General features: G+C 31.1%; 1 protein-coding gene across 2 annotated transcripts in view; it reads left to right on the top strand.

Moving 5' to 3' along the window:
- The first annotated feature begins 12818 nt into the window (after positions 1-12818).
- Positions 12819-21355, top strand: part of hth (Meis homeobox homothorax) — a 449971-nt gene continuing 441434 nt past the window's right edge. For both annotated transcript variants that reach the window (XM_088277921.1, XM_088277922.1), the window contains exon 1: positions 12819-13484. In XM_088277921.1, the coding sequence (XP_088134047.1) occupies positions 13470-13484 (15 nt within the window). In that variant the 5' untranslated portion in view covers positions 12819-13469. The remainder of the gene's footprint in view (positions 13485-21355) is intronic.

Genomic DNA, 21355 nt, shown 5'->3' with positions numbered 1-21355 from the left:
ATTCAATACACTAAACTAACTAACACATATAAAATATTAGTAAATATCAATCATATAAAAATAATACACCTTTAAAATAAAACTTGAAAGATTAGGCTTGTCTGTTAAGGATTTTCCGTGTGCGCGCGCTACTTGCCAGATGTCCAAACTATAACTGATATTTCAAATATGAAAAATCAAAATATTGACTGTAAAACATTGTCATCACATAACACAAGCATGGCTGCAGTGTTGGTAATATTAAAAATTAGTAATAATTGAACCAGTGTCTTATTATCTGTTGTTTCTTTGAAATAGGTCAGCAATAGGGGCTAGGTCAGTTTTATAGACACTTACCTTATATTCTAAATACAGTCGAATTCCAATATATGTCCTTAAAAAAATGCACGTGAAAACACGTGTGGCCTCTTGCGCAGCCGATCGCCTACTGAACATGAGAACCCACTTAACATTGAAATTTTTCAAGTTATATTCTAAATGAAATTATAGTAACCTTAAACGTACAGAGTAAATCTACTTACGAGTAGGCATAGGCCGTGAAACTTAAAAAGTTGAAGCCTGAGTAGGGTCATGATAAGCAGTGTTGCATAAGCCGTAGCTAGATTTCAGAGTACTTTGACGTTAGGTAATTGAAAAAATATATATTCTAGACAAAAACATTGTTATAAAATCACTACAAATCTTATTTTTTTACATCTCAACATAGATGACATCGACGATATTGCAAGGTACCTATCGGTAAGTGTGGTGGACGAATACAGCCATGGGGTTGTCACATCTGGCTACCATCCCCCAACCCTGTGTCCCGATACATTTAAGGTTTTCCCGCGCGTACAGATATTTAATTGAAACCGCGACTGCCGAACACAGTCGGGAAATTTATTGCCGAAGGTCCTCTAATTTGTATTCAAATTTAGTAAAGAGGGCCAAGCAAAGAAAAATGGAAAAATGAGAGGGTGCCTTACAAGGGTCCGCAGCTGGAAACACAGCCAGCCTTGTTCCGAGCTTTGAATGAGGCGATAAATAAAGGGTACAGGTTCGAGTCCCCGCTACTGACGTCTCGCGGCCGCCGCGACACTTCGCAATCTGCGCAGGACACGAATCCTTTGGTTCACTTTTAAATTGTCTCATATTTGAATGGGTACCTCATTTATAACTTCTCTTTATATCATTAATTGATTTGGCATTTACTTTGTGAAATGACATATTGCTTATTTTAAATATTAAAAACTTGTTTTTGTAATCGCCTGTGGATGAAAACATCTGTAGTTCTCGAAACTAGTCGTGTGTAATGAAATAAAACTCAATAAGTGGCATAATAATAAATTTGGATAACTTATATAGCCCAATTTTCGTAAAATACTACCTCAAGGGCGCTCCACTATGGATGAATTGGGGAAAATATTATGGTGGAAATGATTTAGCAAACAAATGTGTTTTTAGTTTTTTTTTTTTAAAGATCATCTCACTCTCACTATTTCTAAACCATTGCATTGGTGGAAGAGCATTCCACACCATCGGCCCCGCAACAGTAAAGGCACGTTCGCCAAACGGTATAATACAAGTGTTTAATTTTTATAATAATTCGTATCCTTCTTCCTTGCCTTCCTTGTTTCCATCAATTTATAGTTTAATTAACATGTAATTGTTGAATGAATGCTGTAATTATTTCGTCATTCTGTGGTTAAAACCCAACATACGATAAATCGCAACTTAATTTTCTTTATACCCAGGCATTTTTTTAAAATTTGATTTGATTCATTTGATTTAAAAAAAAATTATTATGTACTCATATACTTTTGAAAAGAAAAGAGTTATTAAAAGGTAAGGGGTTAAAAAAAGTGGTACATTTTCTATTAAAAAAATCAAATTCCAATAAAAGAGTATATTCTTTAAAAAATTGTACTCAGAAACATATCCGACTTCTAGCGCGGCCATTCGCGCTCTGAAATGCGTCGTTTGAGATCTCAGCCTTGATTGTAATTTATATATTTTTTGTTTATACTTATGTACCGAATATTTTTATTCTATATGTTTACTAAAGATAAGAAATCCGGAAATGGTGGGTCTTGAGTTTAGATCGAAACTCAGTGGAAATTCTAGATAAATCTCAGCTTCGGGGGTTAGTTTTTCCACTCCGCGATACTTGCAACATATTCGTCGTTTTATTCATATCAACTACTTTACTAGATTCAAACGAACTTAAATACACATATTTTAAATTAACGTCCATTTTTATTTTAGTACCTCTTATCAACAGTTTAAATCATAGACAGTCTTAAAATATGAATCATTTGTAACACATGTGGGTAACTTTCCTATTCATTTTATTGTGTTATAGGTTTATTGATATAATGTGCTCAGAGTCTAAAAATTACTATGACTCATTACATGGAGTAAATGCTACATTGTTAAGATCGTCAACAAATTTTAAAGATTAAATGATAACACTTTTATATGTTAGTATCATGACTTCTCTGTATACTCGGTTACATAAAAAAAAATCGTGAAAAGTGTAAGCATGTAGGTACCTACCTCCATGAATGTTTAATTTTGACAAAGTTTCATATTTACCAACGACGCTTGAGGTTTGATAAAGATATTTTTTACTATATCTAATTGAAGATATAAACTACTAAAAACACAATACAATTACAATAAACACAGTAAATTTATGTGTACCTACTGGCCAAACTTTCCTTTGTTTAAAAAAAATAATGAAATATGATTTTTCTCTTGCAAAAAACATAATTGCAAACCTAATTAATAAGGCATATGATACCGTTATATCAATGCCAAAATCGCTAATTCTTGTTCTCCAGTTTTTATTAAAAAAGTAAAAAACGATAAAATAAGGAAAATGAATTCGTTGCTGGCTTGAATTGAAATGATTATAAATGATCAAATGACTATAATTATCACAAAACGTATTAAAGAGATTAATTTTGTTAATGGATCATCCAAGGGTGAGATCGAGGGTCGAAGAGGTGTCGGAAGATTATATAGAATATCCTGGCTCCATAACATACACGAGTGAACAGGAGTACAGAACGTCAAGGAGCTATTTTGGACTTCCCAAAGTAGGAACAAAGACTAATTTCTCATAATTTATAGTCAACTTTGGGGGGATCCGACATGAAACGTAAAAAAGAAGAATGGATCATTGGACTATTATATTTTTATTATTTAAAAAAATATATACATAAAAAACGGTTTTAAGTGTAAAAATGTGTTTTTTTTCTTCATTTCATAGTATAGGTACTTATTATAATTACAAGTCCAAAAACACATATTTAAGTCATGGCCTGTGTGTGGGTGTAAAAAGAATACAAGTAGATATCAGAAATATAAATAGACTCAAAGTGCTAATATAAACTACAAGTATTTTATTTTAACAAAAAACATAAAATCAAAAATATGAAAATGAAAAAAAAATTATAAGAAAAGAGTCGTAAGTTTAAAAGAAGAAGCTATGTACATCTGTTTTTTTTTTTTAATAAATTATTTAAGCAAAATTTCAAATCGAAACAAGTTTAAATAATGTCTGTCACACAGTCTTTGTGGAATGAATTGAACAATGAAAAACGAATGTTGTTGTTAAATCCTCATATATGTATTTAAGAAATGACAGTACGCATTCATGCCGTGCACTAAACGTGGTTATTTGTAATTTATTAGACCTCAGCTTTCATTCAGTTTCGCAAGTTCCAAAGTATTCATTGCGAGCTTTCTTCAGTCTCGGATTATCTTTACGACAGTCGAGTTCCCAACCCGCGAATAGTTCCGCTATCGCGCCAGAGATGGCAGTCTCGGTACCGCGGCGAGCCGTTCGTTTCCCGCCTACTTTACGATTGTTCTGAATTATTACCGTTGACGAGCGCTATTAAAATGACAGCGTTCTGCATCCGACCCGTGCAGCCGTGATTTATAACGAGAAAGATACTTATCTCCGTCCATTTTTTAATATTTCATCAAATACACATGTAAATTGTAGAATTGCCGGTTATTTATGCGCTGGGCGGTCCAGGCGAGATCTAAATACTAAATAGGCTTTCTAAGGCGAATCCGATAGAACGACGTTATCAAATCCGTCCGCTGGGTGTATACTAAGGTGTGATTTGTCTCTTCTTTGTTGCCAGGTTGCCTATTCTAGGAACGTAGTAATTAAAATAAATTATGTTAACCTGACAACACCGAGGTGGGCGCTGCAACGTGAGTTATGTTCCTATCCACACATTTATCTCGATACTTAGCCAAGTACTCGTGGATTATATTTTATCTCGGCTAATTTGTCCGAGTAAACCAAACATTTTAATTTCCACATGCCGGAAGGATTATTAACCGCTAAAACTATGCCGGCACACGGTAGGTAGGTACATATTCACTTACTAACCTTAATTCCTAGGTGTAAATATGTTTTTCTTCTTCATCAAAACTCTTAATTTCCTAACGTCTAAGTAACTCGGAAAACTATAATGCTACGCCTTATGCAACACTGCTTATCATAGCCCTACTTAAGCTTCAACTTTATAAGTTTTAATTGTTGAATACCATTTCTTCTATTTAATTTTTACTTAGTATGGATAGGATGGGTTTTACCACAAAGTGACTGCCGAATCAATTAATGAAACCATTTCTTGTGTTGGAAATAGTGATATTTACCAATTAAAACTATATAAATAGAGTATTGTGTATTTTCGAAACACAATCACAAAGGAGTAGGATCAGGTAAGAAGTTGAGGGGAGGGAATCGAGAGGCAGGGATGATATGATAAGTAGTCAGGGATCCGATTAAATTATGTTAAATTACCATCCATTTTTAATTTCAGTATTACTAGGTGAAGTCCGCATCATTTTAATTTTTAAACACTGTTGTTTTACAATAGATTTAAAGAAATAGTGGTATTTACCGAGAAAAACTTTAAAAAAAAATATAGAAATTTTTCATGAGACTATTTGTTTCTTACGTTCCTATGGTTCAAAATAAACCTTCATACATTTTCTTTCAATATTATGCGGACACATAGTAAAACATAAATATTAATGTTAAAAATACCTAATTGGTCTGATTTATTCGGTAAAAGTTACCTTAACATTTAAAGCGTTGCCCTATCTACCTGATATACGTTTGTATACCTACATATATATCTAACTTGACAAATAAATAAATTGGATAAGCCCGAGTTAAAAAAAATGCAAACTGAAATGAGATCCGAGGTGTGTTGTGCGACGACACTAAAGGTCAAACGGTGATAGTCATCTTTGTCATCTCACAATTCATTGGACAATGGAAATTCGGAAATACGAGAATAATGCGAAAATTATGCGCTTGTTGATAAAGATGTTAGAAAAATACTCAAAAATAAAGATAACTTATTGCTAACGTGGGTGCTGTATTTTGACTTAAAACGTATTTTTTTAAATAGCAAATTTGTGAACTTCTGAACAAGGTAAGCGAGTATATAGGTACCTACATTAATTTATTCATAACATTTTCAATGTGTCCAAGTACTTATTCACAAATCTGGGTTTCATCTTCTTAGGAGATATTTTTACATTTTTTGACATCTTAACGTAAGAAGAATATTGATGTCAGGGTATTAACAGTTTTAATTTAATGCCCGAATTTAACACTATTCAAGTATTTTCATCACCCATTTTTCATAATACATAAAAAATACATAGAAAAATACGTTATAAGTAAATATACAGCACCCAGCTGTATATTTAATTGAAACGTATTTTTTTAAATAGCAAATTTGTGAACTTCTGAACAAGGTGTGTGAGTAAGTAGATAGGTACATTAATTTAATCACTACATTTTCAGTGTGTCCAAATACTTATTCACAAATCTGGGTTTTCTCCTCTTTGGAGCTATTTTTACATTTTTTGACATCTTGACGTAAATGAAGTAGAATATGGAACTCAGGGTATTTACAGTGTTAATTTGATGCCCGAATTTTACACAATTCAAGTATTTTTATCACCCATATTTCACAGGATACCGCATGCATAATGGGGCTTTTAAAAAATGGAGATTAATGAAAATATAATTGTGGTAATCTTAAACTACCAATATAACGAGATTAAGATATATTTTTTGAAACAGGTGCAACATTCATTATTCTGCCCATGATTGATAACCACACTACTCAAATTATTTGAACTCATAGAAACATGCTCAATCTCTTATATGTAGGTATTAATATTTATATATTTTTTTATTCTTGGAATATTAAGTACATATAGTATACCTTATATATACAAATATACCTTATATAACGATATATAATGCCTACTTCTGTTAAGCGGATGACAAAACAGTATTTTTTTTGCACATTAGTTCAATTGTTTAGGTACTTACGGATTTTGTTATTTGCGAAATGATATTTTGAAATAAATCAATAAAATAGTTTCATCAAAGAACTTATTTAAAAAATCAATTATTTTTATTGTCAAAGTTAATTAATATTAACGGCGTAATGAACACTTAATTTGTGGCCTTTAAATGGAAGTAGGTACGATTATTTTTAGTATTAAATTCCACGAAACATTTCTTTTGTATGTAATTTTTTAAATGTAATTCGATTATCGATTCGGTTTGAGTCAGATTTATGTTTAAAAAAAAGTTTAGTGTATATGAGTGGAAGTGTTTAATTAGTTATTTAAATGTTTTATTTTTATTTCAAGAAATTTGTATTTTTGAAAATGTTATATGATAAAAGTATTTATTTGATTACTACTGCATTTTCCAAAGGGAGCTGTAATGTAATACGCAAGTACATCATATAGCAAAAATTACCTTAAAATATGGCCAATTTTTGAATAATCACTTCAGGCGTCCTAGTGGTATTTTTTTTTATAAAAACAGAGCTTATTGAAGTGTCGGTTTTAATTATTTCATTCACATATACCTACTTGTAGCTTTAACCTTGATAGGATAATAGTAATACCACCATATGTTAGTCAGTTGGTACTTACTACATAAAAACAACAACATGAAAAAGGGAACTTTCCCACATCCAACATACAGGATTCATTTTAAACTTGTGATATATTACGGGGAAGTTATTGATCACTAACATCGTTAATTGAATATAAAATACCTACGTAACGGTATTGTTATTTACCTAAGTCAAATATAAATTTAGTCACCAATTTCCATGAATTATATCTATGAAGGAAGCACTAGCTAGCTACATAATTTATCTACATATGTATTGAAAATTACTACTTCCTCTGCTTGTTTCATTCTCTACAATACCTGCATTTATCTATTATCTATTTACCATTTACTAAAATGGGTAAGTATTGATAAACTTTATCAAGAACGGTGATAATTTATGCAATAAGTAAAGAGATGTGTCAGTATATACAAAATGTTATTGGTAGAAGTTTTTAACTGCTTCATTTATATTTTTATCTTTTTTCTGTTATTTTTGCACCTACCTACCTATTTCTGAAATGCCATTAAGAGGACAGAAAAAAATACACAGAAAAAAAACATATCGAAATTATCTTTCCAGGAAAGGTTATTTTTTCACACAACAGCTTGGATGGTGATAGATAATATGGGGGTGTACCTATAGACCTAGGTACATATGTATGCATCGAATCGTATAATTGTTTTCATCTTCTATTATATTTTAAACATAAAATACTCTTCACAAATATCCGCCTCCATAGTGTAATGGTAAGCTCGCTCGGCTACCGCACTGGAGGTCCCGTGTTCGATTCCCAGGGGGAGGTCAAATAAATATAAGTGTTTTTTCACCCTACTATTTATTCAATATTACCCTGGACTGGTACCTGAAGCGGAGTGCTGATCACCTTTCCTTCACGTGTTAACAATCAAGATAACACTGCGTTTATATCATGCAGTCCCCTATGCACCATCGGGTGCGGATAAGGAAATATATCACGTTACTTTAATATTGATTCCTTTAATAAACAAGTTTTTTTTAAACCTAAAATCACAAATTTATAAATGTATCTATATATTTTTTAAATACAGTAATCTAATCAGAGACAAATAACATTTTTGTGGAATATAGAAGTCTGGTTATTTAAAGGGCTTACGACCCTTCATCGGATGTATTAAGTGATTAACTTACATACAATTTAACACTCATTATTATGCCCATGATTAAACATAAAAGGGTTGTTAACAATATATTTATATGTAAACCTTTTTCACTTCCTTTACCTAACAGTTGACATTTATGATTCTTCTATTTTTTCTGAAATAAAAAAAACTTTGTGGCCGATATTGAAGATTGGTAGGATATTTAAAAAAAACTCTTCTTTGCATAAATATATAATATAATATTAATAAACATTTTAATTAATTTATTAATTACTTGATATTAGTTACATAAAAACCAATACATATTATCAGTATATTAATGTATGAACAAATATTAAAATAAAAGTTTGTAATTTTTTTCAAAGAAAACGGTTGTTTTGCTAGTATTTATGATTAAATATCTTTAATTTTCAAATTTGTGACATACATATCGCTCACTCCTTTAAACAACGTCATATATAAAAAAACTTGATTTTTCAGAGAGTTTGTAAAATTTAAAAATATAATAAAATTTATTAAAAATAAAGACACTTATTGAACTTTTTATTGTGCAACAGATCTTTTAAAACCTGAATGTTTTTTCTCCATTTGAAAAATATTTAGTATATTTTACAAAAATAATTAAACAATACTTTTTCTTCAAAATGCAAAAACAACTTTTCTACCCTGTAGCGGGTAAATATTATGTGAAAAATATGCCGCTTTTGCTGGGACATAGTATAGTTTCTGGGCATTCCAAAAACATGCAAAACTGAGACGATTTTTGAAATATGACGTTGTTGAAACGAGTGAGCGATATGTGTACCTACTACACATTTTACACATAACACATATGGGTTGTATTCTTCCATTAATTGAATACATTCCTTTTTCTTTCTGGGATATATGTATTATATATGCACAGGCACCAAAAAAATGTAAGCCCACGACAAAACGAATAAATTCAGTGTCGTAATTTCTATGACCGAATTTCTCAAGAAATTTTACTTAATTAGCCATGATCTTCTCATTAAAAAAATCAATAATTTATTACACATTTTTCAATAATTTCATTGGTCATCCAATTACTTGTTTTATTTTAGTAATTAATATTTTACAGAAAAAGTAATAAATTTGTTGTTTAATAAATTTTCGAATCTTATAAAAGCTTGTTAGACTACACTTTGGTAGTTTTTGGCTAAAATAATTATACATTTCATTATATTTTATATATCTTCTTTTTTGTGTAAACAAGTTATAATGAAATAAATTACTCACATTTTATTAACTACGTTTTCAAGAAATTATTTAAGAAATAATTATTAATTACTATAACTCACTTTGTGAAAGCAATGCCATCTTATTTATGTATTATCGCGGTAAATAGGTAGATAATACATATGTATTTATGGATTTGGCGTTCAATTTGAAGAACTCAAACACATATTTTTCAGTAAACTAAATTATATTGGATTGTTTAAAAAAAACACAAAAATTAATTTGTGACAATTGTTTCACCTTGTTATGGCATTTTTAAACGAACGGCATGCCATAACAAGGCGAAACAATTGATACGAATGTAATTTTATGTGTTTTTTAAAACAATAAAATACCATTTAGTACACCCAAAAAATTATTATTTGATTTTAACATTTAATATATAGATACTACATACTTTGTTTTTCTATCGAAATGTACTACGAAAACGTTGCAAGTCACATTTATTCTGAAAATCTGTCATTTATAGGTATAACTTTGTATACTTGTAACTATATACGTAAGAGTAATTAATATTGGCGAAAAAAGTGGAAAGAACAGGCTGAGGCCAATATTCAGCAGTGTATTAAATATTAAATCGAACACAAATCGCTCACTCCTTTCAAGAACGTCATAAATAAAAAAAACTTGATTTTTCAGGAGAACGTTTTTAAAGTTTAAAAATATAACACAATGTATTAAAAATAAATATCAAGCCACTTATTGAACTTTTTACTGTGCACCAAACTTTTTAGGTAAAACCTGAAGGTTTTTTCTCCATTTGAAAAATATTTAGTTTATTAAAAAAAAATAATTGAACGCTACCTTTTCTTCAAATGCAAAAACAACATTTTCTGCCCTGTAGCGGGTAAATATTAAGTTAAAAATATGCCTCTTTTGCTGGGATATAGTACATTTTCTGGGCATTCCGAAAACACGCACAACTGAAAATTGACGATTTTTGATTTATGACGTTCTTGAAAGGAGTGAGCGAAATGTGAAACTTCACATTCGTTTGAAAATGCTATAACTAGGCGAAACAATTGTCACAAAATTGATGTTTATGTGTTTTTTAACAGTGACTCAAAAAAGTATTTGATTTAACATTTAATATTATACGTAAATCAAAATGGAGTTTTAAAAATCAAACGCTTAATATATAAATGAGTATTATCATATTCACAGTATTTGTAACCTTCTTAGCGTTCATCTCGGTAGATACCAAGGTACGTAAGTAGGTAGGTACCTAGGTGTAAAAAGATAATGAATCTTATTTAGTTTTGTGATCTTCCGTGACCATATTCTGGCAGATGTAACGATGTGCTAACTCGCCAGTTAGCGGGAAGGTGTGAAGCCAACTAGCTACTTACCTTATAGGACATTGGATAGTTCTTTCTACCTGCCAGAAGTCTACCTGCTTAGATATTACACATACCTACCACCTATAGACGTAACGTGTGAATATGTATCTATATATATGATAGGTAGGTTCGATACTTACTTTAGTTATTATTGTTCCAGGTGATTTACTTAATCTAGGTAGAGGAGAGTAGCCATGATTGAACCAGTGCTTTGATTGGACCACATAAGTATAAAATGTAGACATCAATAATGTTTCTTTTAATACGTTTAAGAGAAATATTGTTGATATCTATTTGACTAGTTGACAAAGAGAATTTCTATTATTTGATAAAAACATGTAATTTAAGTTTATTATATAGTTATACTTTTATGTATTATGACAGTTTTTTTTTATTTTTAGATTACCTAAGTGAAAAACAGTAATTTGAATATGATTTTTTAAATTTTTATTATATTATGTTATTTTTGTTAAATATTCTGTTGGTTTTCCAATAAATAAATAAATAAAAAGTACCGAATACATTATATTAATTCATTTATTAATGATGAGAGTGTGTATCTATGATGATGATAATATATAACAATACTCGAGTAAAAATAAAAACGAATATAACCCAACATCACAAGAAGAAGAAAAAATATTATTTACAACCACTGTAATGGTTTTCACTTAAGATAACAACTTTTTTTGTTCCTAGTTTTTGTTGCAGAAATTTTAGTTGCTATCATTGTGCGACCGTTAACTTGTATCATTGAACCGGTCCAATCATAGGAACAACTTTCCACCATGTATATTTATTCTGACTTTTATATAATCCTTTTTAACTAATATTAAAATATAATGTTTTTAAATCCGCCGTAATTGGACCACGTGAGTGATATATGGGTAAATTCTAATCCTAGTTATGAAGATATATTGGTTCAATCATGGAGGCTGTGGTCCAATGAAGGGAACGTAAAAATTCTATATTTTCGAAAATGGTTTATTTTATTGTAGATAAGTGCCTACCTACTATTACTTGAACTATAAATTATAAATAATGCAGGTACAAGAAAGATTGTTTTTATTTAATCAATAATGCTTGATGAGTAAAACTATCACAAGTTAGGCGGTTTGATGATGGCGAATTTTCCCTACGTACACGAAACGCGAAGTGAAGATTTTAATAAGCCAAATGGGTAGCTACATAGGTAGGTAGGTACTTACCTGTCAATATGGATAAAACAGGTAAGTAAGGTAGGTAGATGGCGATATAGTTTGTTTATTTGTTAGGTATATAAATATTTATTAATACCTACAAATTTATGTATCTACGTTCCTACATATATTAGGTAATTTTTAAAAGAATATTTCAAACCTTAAAAATAATGTTGATAATTTTTTTTATTAATATTTCTTTTGTATGTTATATATAGATCATCATTTACTGCATCTCTGCCCACATTTTTATCGCCGTTATTTTTTTGTGGTTAATTATAGTAATTTTAATTTCATTTTATAATAATTATATATGGCCGGCTTAGTATTGTACCCATCACTTAGTCAAGCTGGAATTTTATTATTGTATTTTTTAAGTATATAGTTGGATTCGTAAAAGGTGAACTAATCGAATCGTTGAAAAAATAAACGACACACGCAGCTTAAAACACTATGGATAGGAAAATAATGTAAATATTGGAATGTGCGATAGTGAAGTATGATATGCAGTTCTAACCTAAGTGGTCAGGTAAGGAGTCGAAATAATCGACGGATATGAGGAGATGAACGTGGAAGAGGCGAAAAATATTTGCAAAGACAGAGTGGTGTGGCGTTCTATTCTCTCTGCCTACCCCTGCGGGGAAGCGGCGTGATGGGTAGTAGGCTTAAGTACGATATGGCAGAAGATCGTCCTTCGGCTCGGGGTAGGAAGTCACGGAGGAAGGAATCCCTCCTCGCATATACAAATCATAAATATGCATCGCGATGGCGCCGAGCGTGTCGGAGCCGAGAGCGGCGCAGGGCTCCGGCCGCCGCGGCCGCCGGCGGGCGACTGGCGCGGCGGGGGCGGGGCGCGGCGGGGCCCGCCGCCATTGGTGCCCGCGGGCCCGCCCCGCCTCGCGAGCCGGCGCCCCGCCCCGCGCGCGGCCTCCCGCCAGTACACATCCGACCGCCGAGCGCGCTGGCTGGCTCGCGTGCCGCTCTGTCCCAGGTCTCCGGTCTCCCCGCGCGCGTCCCGCGACTCCGCGATCCCGCGCCACCGCGATCCCGCGAACCCGCGATCCCGAGATCCCGCGTTAGCGCGTTCCCGAGTTCCCCGTCTCGCGGACCCGCCGCCAGGGTCCAGGCGCCATGCGGCTGCTCAGCATGCAGGCGGCCGCCAGATAGCCGCCCCGGGAGCGACTGACCCGCGACAATCCCTCGTATACGCAACAGTGATCTTTAGCCATAGTCCCCTAGATATTAATTCGGCCCTACGAGAGTAGAATGTGGTATTCCGCACGCCAGTGATACCCCGCGATAGACCTTTTCTACCTATTCATAAGTGATCCATATCCACCAGTGTATACTTGAAAAAGCCTATATTTACGTCTGTGATAGCTTCCCCATACAAACAGAACCATCGTTCGATATTGTAACTGTCATTGTAGTGTTTTAGGATATTGCCGCGAGCGTACCGATAGCGCGCTCCGCTGTGTTGTGTAGTGACCCCAGTGAAGTGAAGGCAGGAGAGGGTGTTCATTAGGTTACAGTGAGCTTCCAGTCGTGGCCAGCGAGGCGGCCCTCCCCGCCGCGGCAAGAGCTCTAATGGCTCAGCCGAGGGTATGTAGCTCCAGACTACCAGAGTAGGGCCATCGGGTCTGACGGGACCGTAGTCGTGGCCGTCATAACCCAGTCGGACTGTAGCAAACATGCTGACCATCATAACATGACCAGACTTTACGTTACTCTAAGCATCAGTTAGGGATCTTTTAGCCATAGAACGACGTTAACAATACCATCAAACCACAGCCAGTACAAAATGCGTTAGTATGTGAAAATATGTACAAACGTTACATTTATCGTACATCCCAATATATACAAGTAGCTAAGTAGACTTTAAAAACACGCGTTCTTGTTGATACAATTCATCTTACTGCAAGTAATTTTAACTTAAATACGGCTTATGCAACACAACAAATTCATTCACACGGGTCTATTAACGCGTACCTAGTCGATTTTTACTATCAAGGTTGTTATACATGACATAAATAAAATTAAGAGTGAAAAAAGTGTAAACATCGAATGAAAGCCACGCTTGTTAGGACCAACTCGATAAAATCGCAATAATAATGACAACATTTCTATCGAATAGACGTTTACAACATCTAGTTTAAAAACTTGAATCTAAATCGTAAATATAAAAAAATGAAATAGTGCGATCACTCAACTCAAAACTATGCGATAACGGTAAATCACAAAACACAAAATTTCAGTGAGTTACACCGATAAGAGTAAAAAGGTGTATGTACTTATCTGGAAAGTTATGATTTTAACAATGCCATTTTTACCTGACCAGGTACCTACATTCCTATGTGGGTATAACACGGCGTTAACTTTAAATATCGTAAATTTATTTTTATACCACATTTAAACTCACTATTATCATATATCATATATCTTTGGATCAATTGACTAAAAAAACATATCATACAATTTTGTAGTTTTGGAAAAAAGGATTTAGCCTTAAATAATATTACCTAAGTGCCTATGTTAATATATATTACAGGTCTATTTTTATGCAAAAGGTAGTTTATTTATTGTGAATTCTGGTAAATAACGTTTTAATAAAATAACGAAAGCTTATAATTTGCCATAATAATAGTATAATCTTACCATACTAAGAGAATCACTAATAAAATTTATAGCCTCTGATAAAGATCACCAAACTAACTAAATTTTAAATTGGTGTGTATCATATGGTATATACTTAAAAGATATAAGTTTATCTAATGCAAAGTGTGTGTTTTTTTACAAAAAAAATAATGCCTTGCAATAAGAAGGGATTTTTCTAACACAGATCTTTTGCATACAAGTAATACAATAATGTTTTACACACGGTATTAGAAATTATATTAAATGCATCTTTAATACATGCATATTTTAATATTAATAGTCATATTTACAAAGTAAAAGGTAAAATTAAATATGACGGATATTACCACAAATTGACTGCCGAATTAAATAATGAAATAAATGAGCCAAATTACTATAAGATACATAAATACTTACATTTTACTTAAGAAGAAGTCCATACTAAATACTTAAAACTAGTAACACTCCCCTAATGCAATAAATTCATACTTTTTTTAAATCTTAAAACTAAAAATACCATATTATTGTATAGCATAATATATCTATAATAAATATATTTCATTTAAACCCTCATCCGCACCCCAATGATGCATAGGGCACTGCGTCATATAAACGCAGTGTTATCTTGATCGTTTACACATGAAGGAAAGGTGATCAGCCCACCGCTTCAGGTACCAGTCCAGGGTAATAATATTGAATAAATATTTCAGTGAAAAAATCACTTATATTTATTTTACCCCCTTGGGAATCGAACCCGGGACCTCCAGAACGGTAGCCGAGCGTGCTGGCCATTACACTACGGAGGCGGACAAATAATAAATATATACCTAGCTTTATTTTGTACGATAAATATTAAAATATTTTTTCAAATAACTTAAGAACTTTCATAAGTGTAGCGACTTAGGAATGGCTATCCGACGGATACTAAAAATATAACATAACAAAAATCCGATCGAAGAAACTAAACGAGAGAACTAATATACCACATTTCTATGAATGCTTTAACAAAAAAACACTACCCACCTTTTCAATACAGATAAACGCGATTTCCTGGAATCTTTGAATAAATACAAGATCGCAATAATAAACAGGTAGAATAGAAGAAACTTTTTGAACGCCCCTGGGTCAAGTAAATACCTTACTTTTAAATATACCTTTAATAGCTAGAAAAAGATTTACCCTAGCGTGGGTTGATTCGAAAATTTCTAGCCCGTGAGACCATTGGTCCATTAATTAGTTTTTTTCTGCATATAGATCTTTTATTTAGACTTTGGTCCAGCGTTTAGCTAATCTTAATGGTTAAATTTATTAATTTAATCAACCAATTATAAACTAAATCCTTGTAAACCTAGCTAGATAGACCTCTACCTAACTTGTATTAAAATATATTTGTATATAAAAACATAGGTAACGTTTTTCTCGCTTGAATCAAAGTCGAACTAAATAATACACACAAAAAACAGATTTTTTAACTTAGAAAAATACTTTTTTAAATTGTTCATTGTACACCAAACGTATTTAAAAAAAAATAAGTACAGATAAGTATTATACCTTATATTAATCCCATATTAAACTAATGAACTCTATCGAATAGCTATTTCACCTAGCGACGGCTTTTTAGAGTTGTTGTAATGTAAGGAATATGAAAAAATAAATGGTAATTTAAGTACCTAAATATAAAATAATTTGTAAGAACGACAATAATATGTTCCTACCTACTTATTTATTATCTTACTTAATACCTCCCCAAATAAGATTATTAAAAAAAAAACGCTAGATATTTTTTACAGGAGTAGATTGTTTTCTTTATGATATTTCAAGTTTTATTGGAAATTTAAAACCCGGCGTTCACTCTTTTAAACGTTAATACGAGATTATATTATTGCCTCTCTCCTTAGTGATGTTTGGCGTGTTAGGCTACCATGCAAGAGGTCCCGGGTTTGATTCCCAGGCCGGTCAAATAAATAAATAAAAAAATACTCCAATAGTTATTTAATTTAACTCGGACAGTTATCTGTAGCGCTGGATTTATTTATTACCTTACCTTTATAGAATAAACTATCAAATAAATATTGTGTCAATTTGATGCGGTGCCCTATGCACCACTGGAGGCGGATAAGGGTCAGTAATAATAGTGCAAGTGCAAGATTAATATTTTTGACTTCATTTAAATAACGGCCTACTTGACATTGCATCAATTTGATGAAGTGCTCTATGCACCATTGGGTGCGAAGAACGGTCGATACTATAAGTATATTTTTGTACATAGTTATGTCAAGACTGTTTACATTTTTCAGTTTAGTAATATATATCTTAAGATCAATTCTTCACATGAAATTTGTTAATGGCACTATTTATTCCGTATCAAATAAAAAGAGATTATTAGATTTAAGTTTTGTACTGATATTTCTTAATGATGTCGGTAACGTCAAAACGCGGTCACTGGTCAAATAAGATAAAAGGGAAAAAAACATATACATGTTTGCTGTTTTATTATAAAAACAAAAATAAATTATAAGGAAAAACATTAAATAGGCAGGTAGGTATGTTAAATTAAATACTAGAAATAAAAAAGGAGAAAGATTAGAACAGGAAATGTATCTAAGAATGCTAAAAGAACTTGGAGATGTTGAACAAATAGTAGACACTTGGGTATTTCACTGTGAGGAGATAAGCCCGCAGTAATGCCTCGATCACGACGGAGTCAAATACATTTTTATTCTGAATTTCGCGGTACCCTAGCTTAAAAATTTAATAGTTTCTTTGGATTAGAGTGCCTTAATGTGATTACGTCATTCCGCGATCGCTGATACCTTAGAATTAATTATAATTACTATGCACAAAAGCTCTCGAATATCTGGCAAATCTAGAAAATTGTAAAACGAACACACTCATTACTCTTCGCTAAGCCTTGTTGCCTTAATCAGTGAAATATTCAAAACGAGTAAGCGTACAGGTTATTTTTAATACACATATTTTATTCACGTTATTGCCAAAATATGTTAATGTAACGATAGTCCGAAAACACCATATTTCAATACGTACGAATAAAATCAATCACATTGTTTGGTCAAAAAATACGCGTTTATAAGCGACGTCTTAGGTAATACGTCCTCGAAGACTTTTAAAAATACTAGATAATACCTAGACATTTTAAAATCTGTTAATGTATACCTATAAATGATTTATACACAAGTAAGTAGGTAGGTGTACAATAGAAATGACGCAAAATCAATAAAATTCATAGGTACCTACTATTATTTTATTTTTAAAGTATCTATTCACAAAAATTGTTATTTGTAGGTACATAGGTAGATATGATTATAACTATGTAGATATTTACCTTTAATAAAGAAAAAATAAAGGAATTTTGATTATAATTAAGTTCACATAAAAAATATAACGTGAGATACAATTTTAATTCAAGTTTTACTCAGGAAATACCAGTATTTCTTAAAATATATTGAGGCACGTGTTTTTATGCATTACACATCATTTTCAAACACCGTATGTGAAGCTAATTCTTGGGACGTTGGTGGTAGATTTTAAGAAGTAGTGGTATTTATTAAGTAAAACATGTTTTAAAATTGATATATTTTACCACAAAGTGACTGCCGAATCAATTAAAGAAATGAGAAATTGTTAATAAGAAAAATATAAAGCACCTTTGAGACGATATTTTGTAAGAATGGTACTGTATAAATTATCCAAATATTATTATTATTAGTACTTATAGCATAACACCTTTGTAGGTAAGAAAATTAATTGAAAAGATTGAAGTAATTTGTTATTTAACCGAAACTAAAAAACAGTATTTTAGTTATCAACGTCTACGTACATTTATGAAAATCTTTTCATTTGTTCAAATGAATTAAACAAGCGTCGGTATTTTTAAACGTAAAAATGTACTTAAAAGGTGAAACAATTGTCACAAATATATCATCATAGTTCATTAAATCCCATAATAAAACTGTTTTACTTGAACAACGTATTTACATGAATTGAAACAGTTAAATAATAAATAATAAATAAACTGAAATCAGTTTTAAATTAAATTCGTAATTTTAAAAACAAGACGTAATAAATTAACCCTTACCTAAATATGTATAGGGCATATCTACCATAAATATCTTTGAGTTGATTTTTTTCAGTCTATCCGTGATTACAAATATTTTGCTGCCAATGAAAACCATGACCATATAAAAAAAAACATATATTTTCGTACAATAAAGTGCCATTCTTACTTTCGACAATAGTGCCGTCGGTAATTCTAACATAGTAAAATGATCCAATCATTCAATAATAAATATCAGTATAAATAGTATACAGTATCTTGTGTATGTGTGTGAATATGTGATTTTAAAATAAATTCCTTGATTCACGGAAAACCTTAGTATATTCGGACATAAAAAATACGAAATAGGCTTATTCAAAACAATTATTATTCACGAATAAAATTATAAATAACGCGGTTTACAGAAAATTAAAAAGTGATATTGCTAAGTGATTGTTTAAATCTTGCTAGATTTATATGAAGAAATTCATATCCTGTCTTGTTTTTCCGAAACGAATAATTAGCAGATGTCTAAAGATAATTTATGTATATACATATAAGTAAAGTCGTTTTAATATCATTTTGTACACATCCCTGTTTGGAAATTGTTAAATTGTTAACAAGTGTAACTTTTTATCACTGTCTTTTTTTTTAACAAAGCATCAAACTCTCATATTGGAAGGGATTAGTTTAAAAAATATATATATCTGAAAACCCATTACGACAAAATTCAGTATACTGTAAAATAAACGTATATCGTTTAATAAAATCATAAAATAAATAAATTAGATTGAAATCTGTAGTGGTAACGTTGGCATATAAGCAAATAAAAAAAATCTGGCTCAATAAGAATTCACTATTATTTCTTGTAATACTCTCAAACCAACACATAAAAACTAAAAACGTACTCATCCTACCATGCGCTAAAATATGTTTAATAATTTTTATCGATAGGTTAGTACCTACCTACCTACAAAATAAATAAATAAAAATATTTGATCGGTGCGTACCTATATCTGCTCTTTCAATAAGTCAGACAGGCAACATGTGATAAGTTATAAAATATGACCTATCCAGATTTTTATTACCTATGAGCACTAATTTAGAGTTGCGAGTCATACCTACTCGTCACACGTCATTTTGAATCCCATAAATGCTCTATAACCATAAACGTCATTCATTGTTTATGGTGTTTACTTTTTCATTCAAGTGTTACAAAAATTGATTCTATATATATATATATATATATATATGTATATATATATATATATATATATATATATATATATATATGTATAGATATATATATATATATATATATATATATATATATATATATATATATATATATATATATATATATATATATATATATATATATATATATATATATATATATATATATATATATATATATATGTATTTTATTTTATAAATGTAAATATGAGTACATTAATTCATACGTTTATAAATAATTACCCTCAAAGTCCTTATTTTTAGAGGCTTGTCTGAAGGTAGGATAGTAAGGATAGGGAAGGTGTTGATGTGAAAAATACAATTTAAATATCCATACCAATTGGAAATAAATATTTCTCTTATTTATTTTGTTATTGGCCGGAATAGAACCCGTGACGCCAGTTTCGCAGTCGAGCGTCTACCTATCAATGCTACGGTGCCTAACATTTATATGTAATATTTAATACATAACAGTCAATAATTAGTTAAATAACCTACCTACATTTATCCTGTAAAATAGTCGTATAAATATTATAGAGTAATACAATGTAGCTACATGGAATACCTTCAGATACCACTTATGAAATTGTAAGGCATTATTGCTATGATTTTATTTTTGAAATTTAAAAGGAGATACATGTACATTAGATATTAACGGAAATCAAAATACCAACTACTTGTATAGATGTTTTAACCATTTTTTTAATGACTGTAACATAAATTTTTAATTTAGGGTATTTTTTATTCTTAATGAATACTGATAAAAGCGTTGGATAATTTATAGAGCACCTTATTTTTTAAATAGTAGCTTCTATCTTAAAAAAAACATATGTTTTGATTTTAGATCTTCCGTCGTACCTACTAAATGTATTACTTACTTACATGTATCTTCCTATGACCATAACACATATGTAGAAAATTAGTTACATTACCAAATGCATCTAGAAAAAAATAACTCACTCAATGCGTTAGTTATTTCAGATTACTTCATTTTGGGGTCTATTTTAAAAATTTCTACCGCTAGCCAAATCATGAATACCTAAAATGCAAATATTTACAGCATATGCAAATTTGAGAATTAGTTGTAAATCAGTTAGTTTTTCTTCTAGAGAAATACTTACAAGGAAAATACATTTTTAAATTTTAATATCTTACCCATGGATTTTTTTCTAGATTTATTTTTGATATTGTCATCCAGATCTGTGTGTGTATACGTTATAACTAAGTTCGTATATAGTACATATTTATAAATAATTATAAAAAATGTGCGCTCATAAGACGATATTGTGTGAAAATAGCGATACATTATATAAGGTTTAATATTATTATATTAAGAAAAAAAGTCATAATTAGAACTAAAAAAACTAACTAACAATCGTTGTTTTTTTAACCGAACAGTAGGTATAGTAAATATAAAAGGGTGGATGGGTAAATTAAAAATCACGCATTTCCAAGAAACGTCGATAAGTTTCAGCGTATAATGCGAGGAGTTAGATAGTTAAATGACTTGTGTAAGTACAGTAATACAGCGTTATGTATGAAATTATCG

Source organism: Brachycentrus maculatus, unplaced genomic scaffold (assembly GCF_059751285.1).
Source record: "Brachycentrus maculatus isolate JH-2025_06_01 unplaced genomic scaffold, ASM5975128v1 h1tg000050l, whole genome shotgun sequence".
Taxonomy (NCBI): domain Eukaryota; kingdom Metazoa; phylum Arthropoda; class Insecta; order Trichoptera; family Brachycentridae; genus Brachycentrus; species Brachycentrus maculatus.
Note: the sequence above shows the minus strand (reverse complement) of the source record. Positions and strands in the feature narration are given on the sequence as shown.